Raw genomic sequence first — 15,211 nt, forward strand, 5'->3', positions numbered from 1 at the left:
GTACATCAGCAAATCTCGCGAGATACACTTGGACGCCATACACAATGAGCCACGTGACGTTTGTGAGCCGGCTTTGCGAAGTTGGATATATAAAAACAGACAAAACATTAGATAAAAAAGACGAAAAAGCAGTATTGCATGAAAGCTATATACGCTAAAAATGCTTATGTGTGTACACAAACTCCATAAAAACTTTCGAATTATTTCCCGCAAAGCCTGCGGAAATGTGCTGTAACGTGCACGGATAATCAAATTTAATCACATCTATTTTGTCCTTTATGTGGTTTTACGTGAGCCTACATTTTGTTATGCATAAGCAAGAACCTGTATAACTCTAAAACTAAATGTAATCACATATTTTTCTCATCTATATTGTGTTTTACATAAGCCATGAGTCACTCAGAAAAAAGATATATATATATATATATATATATATATATATATATATATTCGGTCGCATGCAACTTCAAAGCCTGCTTCACTCTGACATTCATTTCAATGTGAATGTCTGCTATTGCTACTGAACAGTCGTGGATACGCGGTCCAAAGGGAGCGTCCATGCCTGATGACGACCAGCTCCATCTGACACTGGTCAATGTTCACCAGCACAGTGGTGCTTCTGTCCGTGTTCATGAGAAATACAACGGTGAAGAGGGCCATCTCAAACTCTGGGCTGACTCCAATGAAGGCACTGCCAAGGGGCTTCACTAGACCATGCCAGCTGAACTGCAGATTGAGGACATAGTCATCTTGATCAGGCTGCGGATCAAAAGAGAATAAAAACCTTACAACGACGAGTTAGGATTGAGCACAATATTTTGGAGACAGTTTTTGTATTGTATTTAAAAGACTACGGACATTCTTTTTGAATGTGAAGGATCAACTATGCTTACAACGTCATTTTCCCTGGCCTTGTATCCTTTGTAGTCCAAGTGTCTGTTCTTTTCCTGCAGGTAGAACTGGACCCAGTTGTGGAAACCAATAATTTCTCGTCCAAATTTAGTCTCTCCAACGAACACGTGCTCGAATCCACAGGAGTCCACACTGTTGAATATATCAATTTAAAATCTTAGCTCAAAATAAAAAGACTTCTCTTTATTCATTCATTAATTTGTTCCCTTCACCTGCTTGATACTTGCTATTGGAACCTTTTGCAGCATACCATGGGGGAAGTCACCCAGGGTGGGCCATCTTGTCCAGAAAGGGCCGGTGTGGGTGCAGGTTTTTGTTGCATCCAAGCAGTTACACAACTGATCCCATTAATCAGCCAGTAGAGTCTTTGCTGAGGGACTTGATTAGGAGACACGGGTGTGTGACTGCTTGGTTGGAACAAACAAAGACCTGCACCCACACCGGCCCTTTCTGGATAAGACTGCCCACAGTCACTCACGTCCCCATTCATGCCTCTGAACGATTTACTCTCCACTTCCTTCCACGTGCACGATTTTGGACTGTGGGTGGAAACTAGTGGGCCGTTTACACGGCAACGCTTTCAACATAAAACGGTAAAGTACTGTAGTACTAGTAACCACGTGCGGGGGCAGTGCGGGAACCGCCGTGGCCCCGGGTCTCCAGTCCGGGAAGCGATATTATGAACCCTACATAGGCCTCGCCAAAATCCCGTTTCTGGCTTTGTCACGTGTGCGCCACCGTAGCAACGCGAAAATATGTTGTTATGGGGTTAGCGCTCATCAAGGAAACGCTGTACACCCACAATTTAACCTGTCTAAGTTATCCACAATCAACATTAATATAATACCAATAACGTATCCAAGGAGCAGAGGCAGACCTTGTAACCTAAAATTGTTAGGTTAGTCAACTTAAGGCTATTCTTTCCCTCACAATCATAATTTCAACCCCATGGTTCACTTTTTAGACGATTCATAAGTTATGTAACTTAATATTTTGATTATTTTTAATCAAAACCAAAAATAATCTAGTCTATTTATTAGATATATGTTCATTTTCAGACAACTAACGTTATTTACCTCCGTTCTGTTGTTGACAGCCAGCAGTCCAAAATTACAAAAGCAGCCAGCTGTCCAAAATTGCGAAAAATACAAAATTACAAAATTGAAGGTAGCTAACGTTAGCTTTGCTTCGCACCGAGTTGATAGTTGATTGTTTCCTTAGCAACGCAGCGGAAATCCGGCGTCCGTTCGCGAGATTTGGGACAGGGTACGGGATTTTGGCGAGGGCTATGTAGGGTTCATAATATCGCGTCCGGGAACCGCCGTGGCCCCGGGTCTCCAGTCCGGGAACCGCCGTGGCCCCGGGTCTCCAGTCCGGGAACCGCCGTGGCCCCGGGTCTCCGGCACCACGGGCGACTACACCAACCAGTCGACTAAAGGGTCCTAACGGGTCTATCTATCCGTGCACGTTACACTACTGTTGCGTCGTGGCCGTTCCTTCACACGACAGCGGCGGTCTGGGGGCCTGAAAACACAAACTTTTGAAACCGGGTTCCAGAGTGACCTCTTAAAAACGCAACTCCAGAGTCGCCGTGTAAACCAGCCAACCGGTTCCTGCGAAAACGGTGACGTCACGGCTCCACTTCGCACATGCGTACTACGCTTTCAGTCAAACAGCCATGCGCGAGTAAGAAGACGCCACCAACAATGGCGGGTTAGCGAGCTGTTTGCGCGGTTCTCTCTGCTGAGTTTATTAACGCTCCTCCGGCAAAGTGTAGACCCGCTGCTCCGCTACCGGGACCAGCGGAGACGCTTCTTTACATGCGCCCAACTCCCGGTCCACCTACACGCAGACGGAGGGCAGCCGAGACACGCTTTTGGACAAGGCCTGGGGACGAGCCGCGGTGGGAAATTGTTGTGGGCTCTCTGCTACGAAGTTTCACCGCCACCTACTGGCCTGGCATGCACACTACAGCGTTTTCAGTCGTTTTCTGCGGATCCGTCAGCATGCGGATCGTATTCAAAACGATGTCGTCTGAAGGCGGAACTTTTTTAAAACGCAAAGGAAAAACTTTTCCGTTTTCACCAACACCGTTGTCATGTAAACGTCTTTAGGACACCAAGAGGAAACCAACGACAACATGCAAACTTCATTGTGGATGCATCACATGAACCACTCGGTTGTTTCCTTTCGAGTGTTATTTACATTCATTCAGATTTGATTGAAGGAGGGGAGGTCTGTATCTTACCCTCCATTTCTGTCTCTGTGGTATTGGTGGAACCAGATCGAGTACAGCTGGTTCTTGAACTGCCTCTGGTCAGACCTGGACTTGCCCTTGCTGACCAGGTACCTGTGGGCTCGCTGTGAGGAGGTCACACATTTCAAATCATCACAACCCAGTCTCGGATGTGGCGATCTTCACATTACAGATCAAACGACAAAGTAAGATGAGCTGGGCTGGGATAAAAATATTCATGTATCACTTTGGGAGAATGAAGTCAATCCGGACATACATCTTCTGGAGCCAAAACATATTTGAACATTACATTCATTGGTAATTATCATACAGCTCATCTGCCTCATAGACTAAAATACACTCTGGAGCTACAGGCGAAAGACTGATTTATATTTTGATATGTATTTCAAGTACACCAAAAGATACATGACACAGGTGGCCCTATATACATGTATATATAAAGCTACTTGAAACATGTTGAATCATGGGCGACATTTGGGTCCCAAAATTGGGGGGGGGGGGGCAAAGATTTTTTTTAATCACATAATGTAACTTTTGATCTGGTTAGACATTATGGAGGTTCATTCATTCTGGTGTATGGAATGCACATCATTGTAAGACCTCTCCTGGTTTTTGAAAAAACGCTGGATGAGAGGGCAGTCACGCTCTTAGTGCCATCAGCTCTAAAACATTGCCCCGATTGGAGGAGCCCTCTGCGTCGTCATGGTGACGGAGACCGGTACCGGCGCGACAACACAACAGCAAACACTCGCACACTTTTTTCAGGTACTGCTGCTGAACCTGCATCTCTGCATCGTCCACTTCTCGCAGAGGTCGCTCTGAAATGTTGCCTGTCTCTGTGAGAGACACATCATCGTCCTGACGCCATTCTTCATTTTCATTCTCTTCAGCCAGATTGATTTTTGTTTTCTTTGTAAAATAACTTAACAACGCGTTACCGCGTTTGGACATTTTCAATTAGCCTACCATAGCTAGATAACATGGTCCGCTTCAGATCGTTACATTGCCCCCAGCGGCTCGTAGGTGTAATTACAGCAAATAATATTTGTATATTTTTAAATTACATTATTTGATATATTATTTTATTTATTCTTTGTGAGTTAGGGGGGGCATTTTTCCCCCCTTGCCCCCCGTAATGTCGCCCATGTGTTGAATATTAAGTTGGTATATTATGGACAGCACCTGTTAGACTATAAGTAAGACCCCAGTCTAATCCAACGCAACACAAAATACACCTGTAAAGACCACGGCACCAGTAAGACCAGTCACTATTTCTTCAGAAGTTATTGGCAGGAAGGGCGTCCGGGTAGTGTAGCGGTCTATTCCGTTGCCTACCAACACAGGGATCGAATCCCCGTGTTAACTCCGGCTTGGTCAGGCGTCCCTACAGACACAATTGGCCGTGTCTGTGAGTGGGAAGCTGGATGTGGGTATGTGTCCTGGTTGCTGCACTAGCGCCTCCTCTGGTCGGTCGGGGCGCCTGTTGGGAGGGGAGGGGGAACTCGGGGGAACAGCGTGATCCTCCCACGTGCTACGTCCCCCTGGTGAAACTCCTCACTGTCAGGTGAAAAGAAGCGGCTGGTGACTCCACATGTATGGGAGGAGGCACGCGGTAGTCTGCAGCCCTCCCCAGATCGGCAGAGGGGGTGGAGCAGAGACCGGGATGGCTTGGAAGAGTGGGGTAATTGGCCAAGTGCCATTGGGGAGGGAAAAAAGGGGGGGTTATTGGCAGGAAAATCTATTTTTTACGAGAAAAAAGAGAATCAAGAAAAATAAATGACGTATACAGGAAATAAACCACACGTGTGTCCTGGAGAAAACACGTTTTGTGGTCCTCTGTGGGCTCAGCGGCCAAGCCGAGGCAACTTTCCAAGATTTTGCACAGATGTTTTAGTTGTACGGTTGTTTTGCTCCAAATGTCCTGGACTGATGCATTCATCGACATATCGAGACAGGAAGAGGCAGAATTCCCCTGTGTGTTAAACTGCACAGATGTCCAAAAGTGGCAGAGGAAAACAACAAGCCTAAAATGAATCTGAAGTTAGAAGTCAGCAACCAACAAACCAGTCCATTTCAGTACATTCTTAGTCATTATTTAACGTCCAAAGATGTCCAAACCAGCAAACTTAAGAGAGCAATGGGGGAAATTCTCACTGAGCTAAATAAATAAAATAAAATAAAATCTTGGGAGTTGTTAATTAAAGATAATAGAAAAATTAAAAGTACCTGAAACGAGTGATAATGTTAATTAAGACTCATCGAAACAGCTTTACAAGACTGGTTGGAGCATGTCAGATGTACCTTCATGACCTCTGTCCGTAAGACTGCATCCAGGAAGAGGTTGTTCTCTGTCACCTCCTCTGGTGTAACCTGCTCCGTCATACCTGTGGACCTCTCATAGTTGTCCAGAAGTTTCATGAAACCTTCAGTCAGGGAAAATTTGCACGGGACAGTTAACCCATTCACTATTTTTTCTGTAAAATACCCAAAATTGTGAATTTGGGTAAGAAATTCATCATACCCCCCCCCCCCACATTGAAGAGACACTTACGGGAGAAAGTTGTTATGGTCCTCAGCTTGGTTTCATTTACGTTGGAGAACAGGGGCTGTGAGGCATGGTCCTGCACGACGTGGCTGCCTTGGTTCACAAAGCCAGCTTTAGCCTGAGCAGAGCAAACACGTGTTCACTAGTAGTAACAAACAAACCCATTTCTGCTGTCCTGCAAACAACCAAGAGTTAGACACCATACCTGAACAGAGATGGAGCAGTCTACCCCAGGAACAACCAACTAAGAGTTAGACACCATACCTGAACAGAGATGGAGTAGTCTACCCCAGGAACAACTAACTAAGAGTTAGACACCATACCTGAGAAGAGATGGAACAGTCTACCCCAGGAACAACTAACTAAGAGTTAGACACCAGACCTGAACAGAGATGGAGTAGTCTACACCAGGAACAACTAACTAAGAGTTAGACACCATACCTGAACAGAGATGGAGCAGTCTACCCCAGGAACAACTAACTAAGAGTTAGACACCATACCTGAACAGAGATGGAACAGTCTACCCCAGGAACAACTAACTAAGAGTTAGACACCATACCTGAACAGAGATGGAGCAGTCTACCCCAGGAACAACTAACTAAGAGTTAGACACCATACCTGAACAGAGATGGAACAGTCTACCCCAGGAATAACTAACTAAGAGTTAGACACCAGACCTGAACAGAGATGGAGTAGTCTACACCAGGAACAACTAACTAAGAGTTAGACACCATACCTGAACAGAGATGGAGCAGTCTACCCCAGGAACAACTAACTAAGAGTTAGACACCATACCTGAACAGAGATGGAGCAGTCTACCCCAGGAACAACTAACTAAGAGTTAGACACCATACCTGAACAGAGATGGAACAGTCTACCCCAGGAACAACTAACTAAGAGTTAGACACCATACCTGAACAGAGATGGAGTAGTCTACCCCAGGAACAACTAACTAAGAGTTAGACACCATACCTGAACAGAGATGGAGCAGTCTACCCCAGGAACAACTAACTAAGAGTTAGACACCATACCTGAACAGAGATGGAGCAGTCTACCCCAGGAACAACTAACTAAGAGTTAGACACCATACCTGAACAGAGATGGAGTAGTCTACCCCAGGAACAACTAACTAAGAGTTAGACACCATACCTGAACAGAGATGGAGTAGTCTACCCCAGGAACAACTAACTAAGAGTTAGACACCATACCTGAACAGAGAAGGAACAGTCTACCCCAGGAACAACTAACTAAGAGTTAGACACCATACCTGAACAGAGATGGAGTAGTCTACCCCAGGAACAACTAACTAAGAGTTAGACACCATACCTGAACAGAGATGGAGTAGTCTACCCCAGGAACAACTAACTAAGAGTTAGACACCATACCTGAACAGAGATGGAGTAGTCTACCCCAGGAACAACTAACTAAGAGTTAGACACCATACCTGAACAGAGATGGAGCAGTCTACCCCAGGAACAACTAACTAAGAGTTAGACACCATACCTGAACAGAGATGGAGCAGTCTACCCCAGGAACAACTAACTAAGAGTTAGACACCATACCTGAACAGAGATGGAGCAGTCTACCCCAGGAACAACTAACTAAGAGTTAGACACCATACCTGAACAGAGATGGAGCAGTCTACCCCAGGAACTAACTAAGAGTTAGACACCATACCTGAACAGAGATGGAGCAGTCTACCCCAGGAACAACCAACTAAGAGTTAGACACCATACCTGAACAGAGATGGAGTAGTCTACCCCAGGAACAACCAACTAAGAGTTAGACACCATACCTGAACAGAGAAGGAACAGTCTACCCCAGGAACAACTAACTAAGAGTTAGACACCATACCTGAACAGAGATGGAGCAGTCTACCCCAGGAACAACTAACTAAGAGTTAGACACCATACCTGAACAGAGATGGAGCAGTCTACCCCAGGAACAACCAACTAAGAGTTAGACACCATACCTGAACAGAGATGGAGCAGTCTACCCCAGGAACAACTAACTAAGAGTTAGACACCATACCTGAACAGAGATGGAGCAGTCTACCCCAGGAACAACTAACCAAGAGTTAGACACCATACCTGAACAGAGATGGAGTAGTCTACCCCAGGAACAACTAACTAAGAGTTAGACACCATACCTGAACAGAGATGGAGTAGTCTAACCCAGGAACAACCAACTAAGAGTTAGACACCATACCTGAACAGAGATGGAGCAGTCTACCCCAGGAACTAACTAAGAGTTAGACACCATATCTGAACAGAGATGGAGCAGTCTACCCCAGGAACAACTAACTAAGAGTTAGACACCATACCTGAACAGAGATGGAGCAGTCTACCCCAGGAACAACTAACTAAGAGTTAGACACCATACCTGAACAGAGATGGAGCAGTCTACCCCAGGAACTAACTAAGAGTTAGACACCATACCTGAACAGAGATGGAGTAGTCTACCCCAGGAACAACTAACTAAGAGTTAGACACCATACCTGAACAGAGATGGAGTAGTCTACCCCAGGAACAACTAACTAAGAGTTAGACACCATACCTGAACAGAGATGGAGTAGTCTACCCCAGGAACAACTAACTAAGAGTTAGACACCATACCTGAACAGAGATGGAGTAGTCTACCCCAGGAACAACTAACTAAGAGTTAGACACCATACCTGAACAGAGATGGAGTAGTCTACCCCAGGAACAACTAACTAAGAGTTAGACACCATACCTGAACAGAGATGGAGTAGTCTACCCCAGGTGTCATGCGGTTCACATCCAGCCTCCACAGCTCGTTGAAAAGGTTAGACAACTCCTGATTTACAGTTTGTCTATAAAATACAGTAGAAATCATGAACGAAATGCGACAAACTTTCAGAGATGATGTGCTTCGAGAAACTAAAAAGGAAAACATACCTTGCTGCATGTCCTGCACCGGGAAACGCAACAACAAGGAGGAGGAGGACAGGGAACCCAGAAACTCTGCGTGTGGACCCAGAGAGAGATGTTAGTAAGGGAACACTCATCTATAGCACCACCACAGTAAACATGAGATGTCCTTTACCACATGTAGCGAGGAGAAAACGACGGTCTGTAATTAGCCTGCTTGTGACGCCATGGTCACCAGTAAAACACCGGGATACAAGTAAGGGTCATAAGCAAGCCCAGACTGAGTCAGGACTTAGCTGATGGCGTCTGTGGCGTCAGCCGTCCAACACCAGCATGTAACGTTGTCCGAGGCTTAACTTGTGCGAGGAAAAGTAATGTGGAAATGTTTTACTTCACAAGTCACGCGGGAAAACTAAACAACAACAAAAACACACCTTGCAGACATCGCTCTTCTCCCGAGGTTCCGATCCAGCAGCAGAATGTACAACGCAGCCACCTCCCCTCCCCTTCCCCCTCCGCAGCCACCTCCGCAGCCCCCTCCCCTTCCCCTCTCCCCTCCCCTTCCCCCTCCGCAGCCACTTCCGCCCTCCGCAGCCCCCTCCCCTTCCCCTTCCCCCTCCGCAGCCACCTCCGCCCTCCGCAGCCCCCTCCCCTTCCCCCTTCCCCCTCCGCCGCCACCTCGGACTTGTTGTTCTTGGTGCGCATGCGCACATGTAGATTCGCTACGAGGGTGTGACAACATTGGTAATATGAACGCTACAATGAATACATTTGGAACCACTACTGCTTCTACTTTCGGCTGCTCCCGGAAATAATGAATCTTTATGCCCCCCACACCCCCCACACATACACACACACACACACACACACACACACACACACACACACACAATACTTTGCCCCCAGAGGCAAAAGGTGACAACAGCAGCAGCAGCAGCAGCAGCACGTGGCGCACAGACAGGCTGCTGACGGCTGACAGTGACTATCTGTTATGAGAAACGATATAGGCTACTGTAGGTCTACTCTTAAAGTATGCTCATCCTAATTAAGAAAGGTATGCTAACTTTGGGAAACCAGTAATTACTCTACTATTAACTATTACTTTTAAAATAATAATAATAATAATAATACAATGTTACAATTACATTTAGCAGACGCTTTTATCCAAAGCGACGTATATGTGAGAGTTAATACAAGACAAGCAAGGATCTAGTCAGGACACAACAACACAAGAGCCAAAAGACTGGGCCTCCACCCCGATAGGAGTGTGTGTCAGTGTGGGTATGTGTGTGTTTCAGTGTGGGTATGTGTGTGTTAGTGTGGGTATGTGTGTTAGTGTGGGTATGTGTGTGTTAGTGTGGGTATGTGTGTTAGTGTGGGTATGTGTGTTAGTGTGGGTATGTGTGTGTTTCAGTGTGGGTATGTGTTTCAGTGTGGGTATGTGTGTTAGTGTGGGTATGTGTGTGTTAGTGTGGGTATGTGTGTGTTTCAGTGTGGGTATGTGTGTTAGTGTGGGTATGTGTGTGTTAGTGTGGGTATGTGTGTGTTAGTGTGGGTATGTGTGTTAGTGTGGGTATATGTGTGTTAGTGTGGGTATGTGTGTTAGTGTGGGTATGTGTGTGTTAGTGTGGGTATGTGTGTGTTAGTGTGGGTATGTGTGTTAGTGTGGGTATATGTGTGTTAGTGTGGGTATGTGTGTTAGTGTGGATATGTGTGTTAGTGTGGGTATGTGTGTTAGTGTGGGTATGTGTGTTAGTGTGGGTATATGTGTGTTAGTGTGGGTATGTGTGTTAGTGTGGGTATGTGTGTTAGTGTGGGTATGTGTGTTAGTGTGGGTATGTGTGTTAGTGTGGGTATGTGTGTGTTAGTGTGGATATGTGTGTTAGTGTGGGTATGTGTGTGTTAGTGTGGGTATGTGTGTTAGTGTGGATATGTGTGTTAGTGTGGGTATGTGTGTGTTAGTGTGGGTATGTGTGTTAGTGTGGGTATGTGTGTCAGTGTGGGTATGTGTGTGTTAGTGTGGGTATGTATGTTAGTGTGGGTATGTGTGTTAGTGTGGATATGTGTGTTAGTGTGGGTATGTGTGTGTTAGTGTGGGTATGTGTGTTAGTGTGGATATGTGTGTTAGTGTGGGTATGTGTGTGTTAGTGTGGGTATGTGTGTTTCAGTGTGGGTATGTGTGTGTTAGTGTGGGTATGTGTGTTAGTGTGGGTATGTGTGTTTCAGTGTGGGTATGTGTGTTAGTGTGGGTATGTGTGTCAGTGTGGGTATGTGTGTTAGTGTGGGTATGTGTGTTAGTGTGGGTATGTGTGTTAGTGTGGATATGTGTGTTAGTGTGGGTATGTGTGTTAGTGTGGGTATGTGTGTTAGTGTGGATATGTGTGTTAGTGTGGATATGTGTGTTAGTGTGGGTATGTGTGTTAGTGTGGGTATGTGTGTTTCAGTGTGGGTATGTGTGTTAGTGTGGGTATGTGTGTCAGTGTGGGTATGTGTGTTTCAGTGTGGGTATGTGTGTTCTTGTAGTTTTTGTGTGTGTTTTAGTCGTTGTGTTGTGCTTGCTGAGTGTGTAGTTGCAGTGGAAGTGATTGGCTGTGCGTCAGGTTTGGCGCCTCCTGCTGGGCTGAGGACGGAACACTCCGGATGCTTCAGGCCAAACCTCTGAGGGTGTCCTTCCTTCCCTACAGGCGTTACAAAGGTGGCTGTTATGCAAGTGATTAAAATCACTGTGCAGCAGAAACGTACAAGAACTACTTCAGTTTACTTTATTGTTTATTTGACAGGGACAACGCACAATTTACAACTGCACCAGAGTTAGCCGGCAGCTAATCTGCATCTGCAGTCCCTGAGCAGGCAGACACACAACAATTAATACAGAAGTAAAAACATAACAACACATAAGAAAACCAATCTCGAAAGTCATAAATACAACCTGGTCTATTTAAAACAGTGGCTATAAATAGCAACATGGTCTATATGACAACAACAACAACATAATGAATATGGATTTCATCTCTTCAGCAACAATAAGTATAAATAGTAAACTGACCTGAAACATCAATAAATAACAATCTGACCTAAACTATGACAACAGCTCTAAAAACCAGTCTGGCCTGTTCAGTGGCAGGAACTATAAATGACACACAGTGTACGGTCAGGTTACGCCTGGGCTGGTTCAGGCCAGAACCCCTGGGCTGGTTCAGGCCAGACCCCTGGGCTGGTTCAGGCCAGAACCCTGGGCTGGTTCAAGCCAGACCCCTAGGCTGGTTCAGGCCAGAACCCTGGGCTGGTTCAGGCCAGAACCCCTGGGCTGGTTAAGGCCAGACCCCTGGGCTGGTTCAGGCCAGAACCCTAGGCTGGTTCAAGCCAGACCCCTGGGCTGGTTCAGGCCAGAACCCTGGGCTGGTTCAGGCCAGAACCCCTGGGCTGGTTCAGGCCAGACCCCTGGGCTGGTTCAGGCCAGAACCCTAGGCTGGTTCAAGCCAGACCCCTAGGCTGGTTCAGGCCAGAACCCCTGGGCTGGTTCAGGCCAGAACCCTGGGTTGGTTCAGGCCAGAACCCTGGGCTGGTTCAGGCCAGACCCCTGGGGTGGTTCAGGGCAGAACCCCTGGGCTGGTTAAGGCCAGACCCCTAGGCTGGTTCAAGCCAGACCCCTAGGCTGGTTCAGGCCAGAACCCCTGGGCTGGTTAAGGCCAGACCCCTAGGCTGGTTCAGGCCAGAACCCCTGGGCTGGTTCAGGGCAGAACCCTGGGCTGGTTCAGGCCAGAACCCTGGGCTAGTTCAGGGCAGAACCCCTGGGCTGGTTAAGGCCAGACCCCTGGGCTGGTTCAAGCCAGACCCCTAGGCTGGTTCAGGCCAGAACCCTGGGCTGGTTCAAGCCAGACCCCTGGGCTGGTTCAGGCCAGAACCCTGGGCTGGTTCAGGCCAGAACCCTAGGCTGCTCCTGATTAAGACACATATAATAACTACTCTGAATAACAAGCACAACAAAAAGCCCGAGTGACATCGGAAGTATGTGCAACATATTAAAGCAAGGACGTGTATTTGTGATGACACGTGTGTGCTGATTTTAACCAAAGCTTACGACGCGTTTTAAACACCATGGAGCTGGCTGACTCTCTGACCTCAGGGGGGAGGGAAGTCCACTTCCCACCAGGTTTACTGGAAAGGCTGACTGACCACAAGTAGTCTTCCTAAACTGTGGTACCCAAGCTCCCCTTGAAGATGCTCTGGTCCTGACCCGTACAGCTTGACACTGGGTTGACACTGGGTTGATACTGGGTTGATGCTGGGTTGATACTGGCTAGGATACTGGGTTGACACTGGGTTGATACTGGGTTGACACTGGGTTGATACTGGGTTGATACTGGGTTGATACTGGCTCGATACTGGCTTGATACTGGCTCGATACTGGGTTGACACTGGGTTGATACTGGGTTGACACTGGGTTGACACTGGGTTGATACTGGGTTGACACTGGGTTGATACTGGGTTGATACTGGGTTGATACTGGGTTGACACTGGGTTGATACTGGGTTGACACTGGGTTGATACTGGGTTGATACTGGCTCGATACTGGCTTGATACTGGGTTGATACTGGGTTGATACTGGCTTGACACTGGGTTGATACTGGGTTGATACTGGGTTGATACTGGGTTGATACTGGCTTGATACTGGATTGACACTGGGTTGACACTGGGTTGATACTGGCTTGATACTGGGTTGATACTGGCTTGACGCTGGGTTGATACTGGGTTGAGGGTGGGTTGATACTGGGTTGAGGGTGGGTTGATACTGGGTTGATACTGGCTTGACACTGGGTTGATACTGGATTGACACTGGGTTGATACTGGATTGACACTGGGTTGATACTGGCTTGATACTGGGTTGACGCTGGGTTGATACTGGGTTGATACTGGGTTGATACTGGGTTGATACTGGCCTGACACTGGCTTGAGGGTGGTCCCGCCTGCTTGGGACCAAGTGGTTACACAACTACAGAAAAATGTCATTATTTGATGATATTATTGCCATCTTTGATTTGTTTTTAGGGTGTGTTTTATCTGATGAGGGATTTGACGTGTGTTGGCACGGATGTCAATGTGTTCTGCTGTTGAGAGGTCAAGAGGTCAGCTGGAGTCGCAGGTGGAAGTTGATGCCATGTTTTTTGGCCAAGCTCTACTTCTCCTTCTTGCCCAACACCTTCTCCTTCTCTCTCCACTTTGTCTTTCTTGTTGAAACTGGTAAACTGGTGATGGGGAGTTTTGTCTCCACCCTCAGATCAGTCCGCCTCCGTTCCGCCTCCTCACTGCTCCGCTGCTGAACTTGTTCTCGAGCCAGAGGCAGGGCAAGCTTCGTCTCGTTGTTTGCTTCAATGAAACGAAGCTTTTCCATCTTAAATCCCTGCTCACCTTGCCTGAGCGCAACGCTGGTCCTTTCGTCCTTTTTCAAAGAAAGGTCAGAGGTGAGGTTTTGATATGATGCCGCCCAGTGACTGCTGGGATAGGCTCCAGCATCCCCGTGACCCTGAGAGCAGGATAAGTGGTTCAGATAATGGATGGATGGATGGACACCAGATATCAGATATGCTCAGTGATTTGAGATTGGTCTTTGGGAAATCCATTTGACACAATTAGTATTACATGATCCAAGCATACTGTATTTCATGAGAATTTCCAATTAGCGCTAGCATAATTAAACACTAATTCCCCTAGCCCCCAGTGTGCTCTATGGCGTAGACCCTTTTTTGTGGAAAAAGACAGGAAGGCATAGCCTCACCAGGGTAAACAGTTAGCAGCATGTACACCGATTAGCCAAAACATTAAAACCACTATGTGTGTGGGGAGTGAAGTCTAGCCGGTCTGGTCTGGTCCTACAGAAGAGCTACTGGAGCTCAAACTGCTGACAAGGCTCATGCTGGCTATGACAGACAGGTGTCAGAACACAGTGCATCACAGCTTATTGTGTGCGGGGCTGTGCAGCCTCAGACCAGACAGAGTGCCCATGAAGACCCCTGTCCACTGCTGAAAGCACCTTCAGCGGGCACGTGAGTGTCAGAACTGGACCATGGAGCAGTGGAAGGAGGTGGCCTGGTCTGATGAATCACGTTTTCTTTTACATCATGTGGACGGATGGCCGGGTGCGTGTGTGTTGTTTAGCTGGGGAAGTGGTGGCACCAGGATGCACTATGGGAAGACGACAAGGTGGCGGAGGCAGTGTGATGCTCTGGGCAATGTTCTGCTGGGAAACCTTGGGTCCTGGCTTTCATGTGGATGGTACTTTAACATGTGCCACCTACCAGGTACACCCCTTCATGGCAACGGTGTTCCCTGATGGCAGTGGACTCTTTCAGCAGGTGAATGCACCCTGCCACACTGCAAAAATTGTTCAGGAATGGTTTGAGGAACATGACAAGGAGTTCAAGGCGTTGCCTTGGCCTCCAAATTCCCCAGATCTCAATACGACTGAGCATCTGTGGGATGTGCTGGGAAAACAAGTCTGATCCATGAAGGCCCCACCTCGCAACTTACAGGACTTGAAGGATCTGCTGCTGACATCTTGGTGCCAGATACCAGAGGACACCTTCAGGGGTCTTGTGGAGTCCATGC

General features: G+C 47.2%; 1 protein-coding gene across 1 annotated transcript; it reads right to left on the reverse strand.

Moving 5' to 3' along the window:
* Positions 1-130: 130 nt before the first annotated feature.
* Positions 131-9,065, reverse strand: endouc (endonuclease, polyU-specific C). Its single transcript, XM_056281229.1, has 8 exons — positions 9,040-9,065; positions 8,633-8,698; positions 8,448-8,547; positions 5,721-5,832; positions 5,471-5,592; positions 3,161-3,273; positions 894-1,044; positions 131-759 (listed from the first exon to the last, which is right to left on the reverse strand). The coding sequence occupies exons 1-8, from the start codon at positions 9,048-9,050 to the stop codon at positions 496-498; spliced, it is 939 nt and encodes a 312-aa protein (XP_056137204.1). The 5' UTR covers positions 9,051-9,065; the 3' UTR covers positions 131-495.
* Positions 9,066-15,211: the final 6,146 nt, after the last annotated feature.

Source organism: Lampris incognitus, chromosome 6, assembly GCF_029633865.1.
Source record: "Lampris incognitus isolate fLamInc1 chromosome 6, fLamInc1.hap2, whole genome shotgun sequence".
In the NCBI taxonomy this organism is placed as follows: domain Eukaryota; kingdom Metazoa; phylum Chordata; class Actinopteri; order Lampriformes; family Lampridae; genus Lampris; species Lampris incognitus.

Coding starts and splice junctions, on each gene's coding strand:
- endouc (XM_056281229.1), bottom strand. Junction 3,274..5,470: donor TACGGACAGAGGTCATGAAG/GTACATCTGACA, acceptor ACCTCCTCACAG/CGAGCCCACAGGTACCTGGT. Junction 760..893: donor AGGCCAGGGAAAATGACGTT/GTAAGCATAGTT, acceptor TTTGATCCGCAG/CCTGATCAAGATGACTATGT.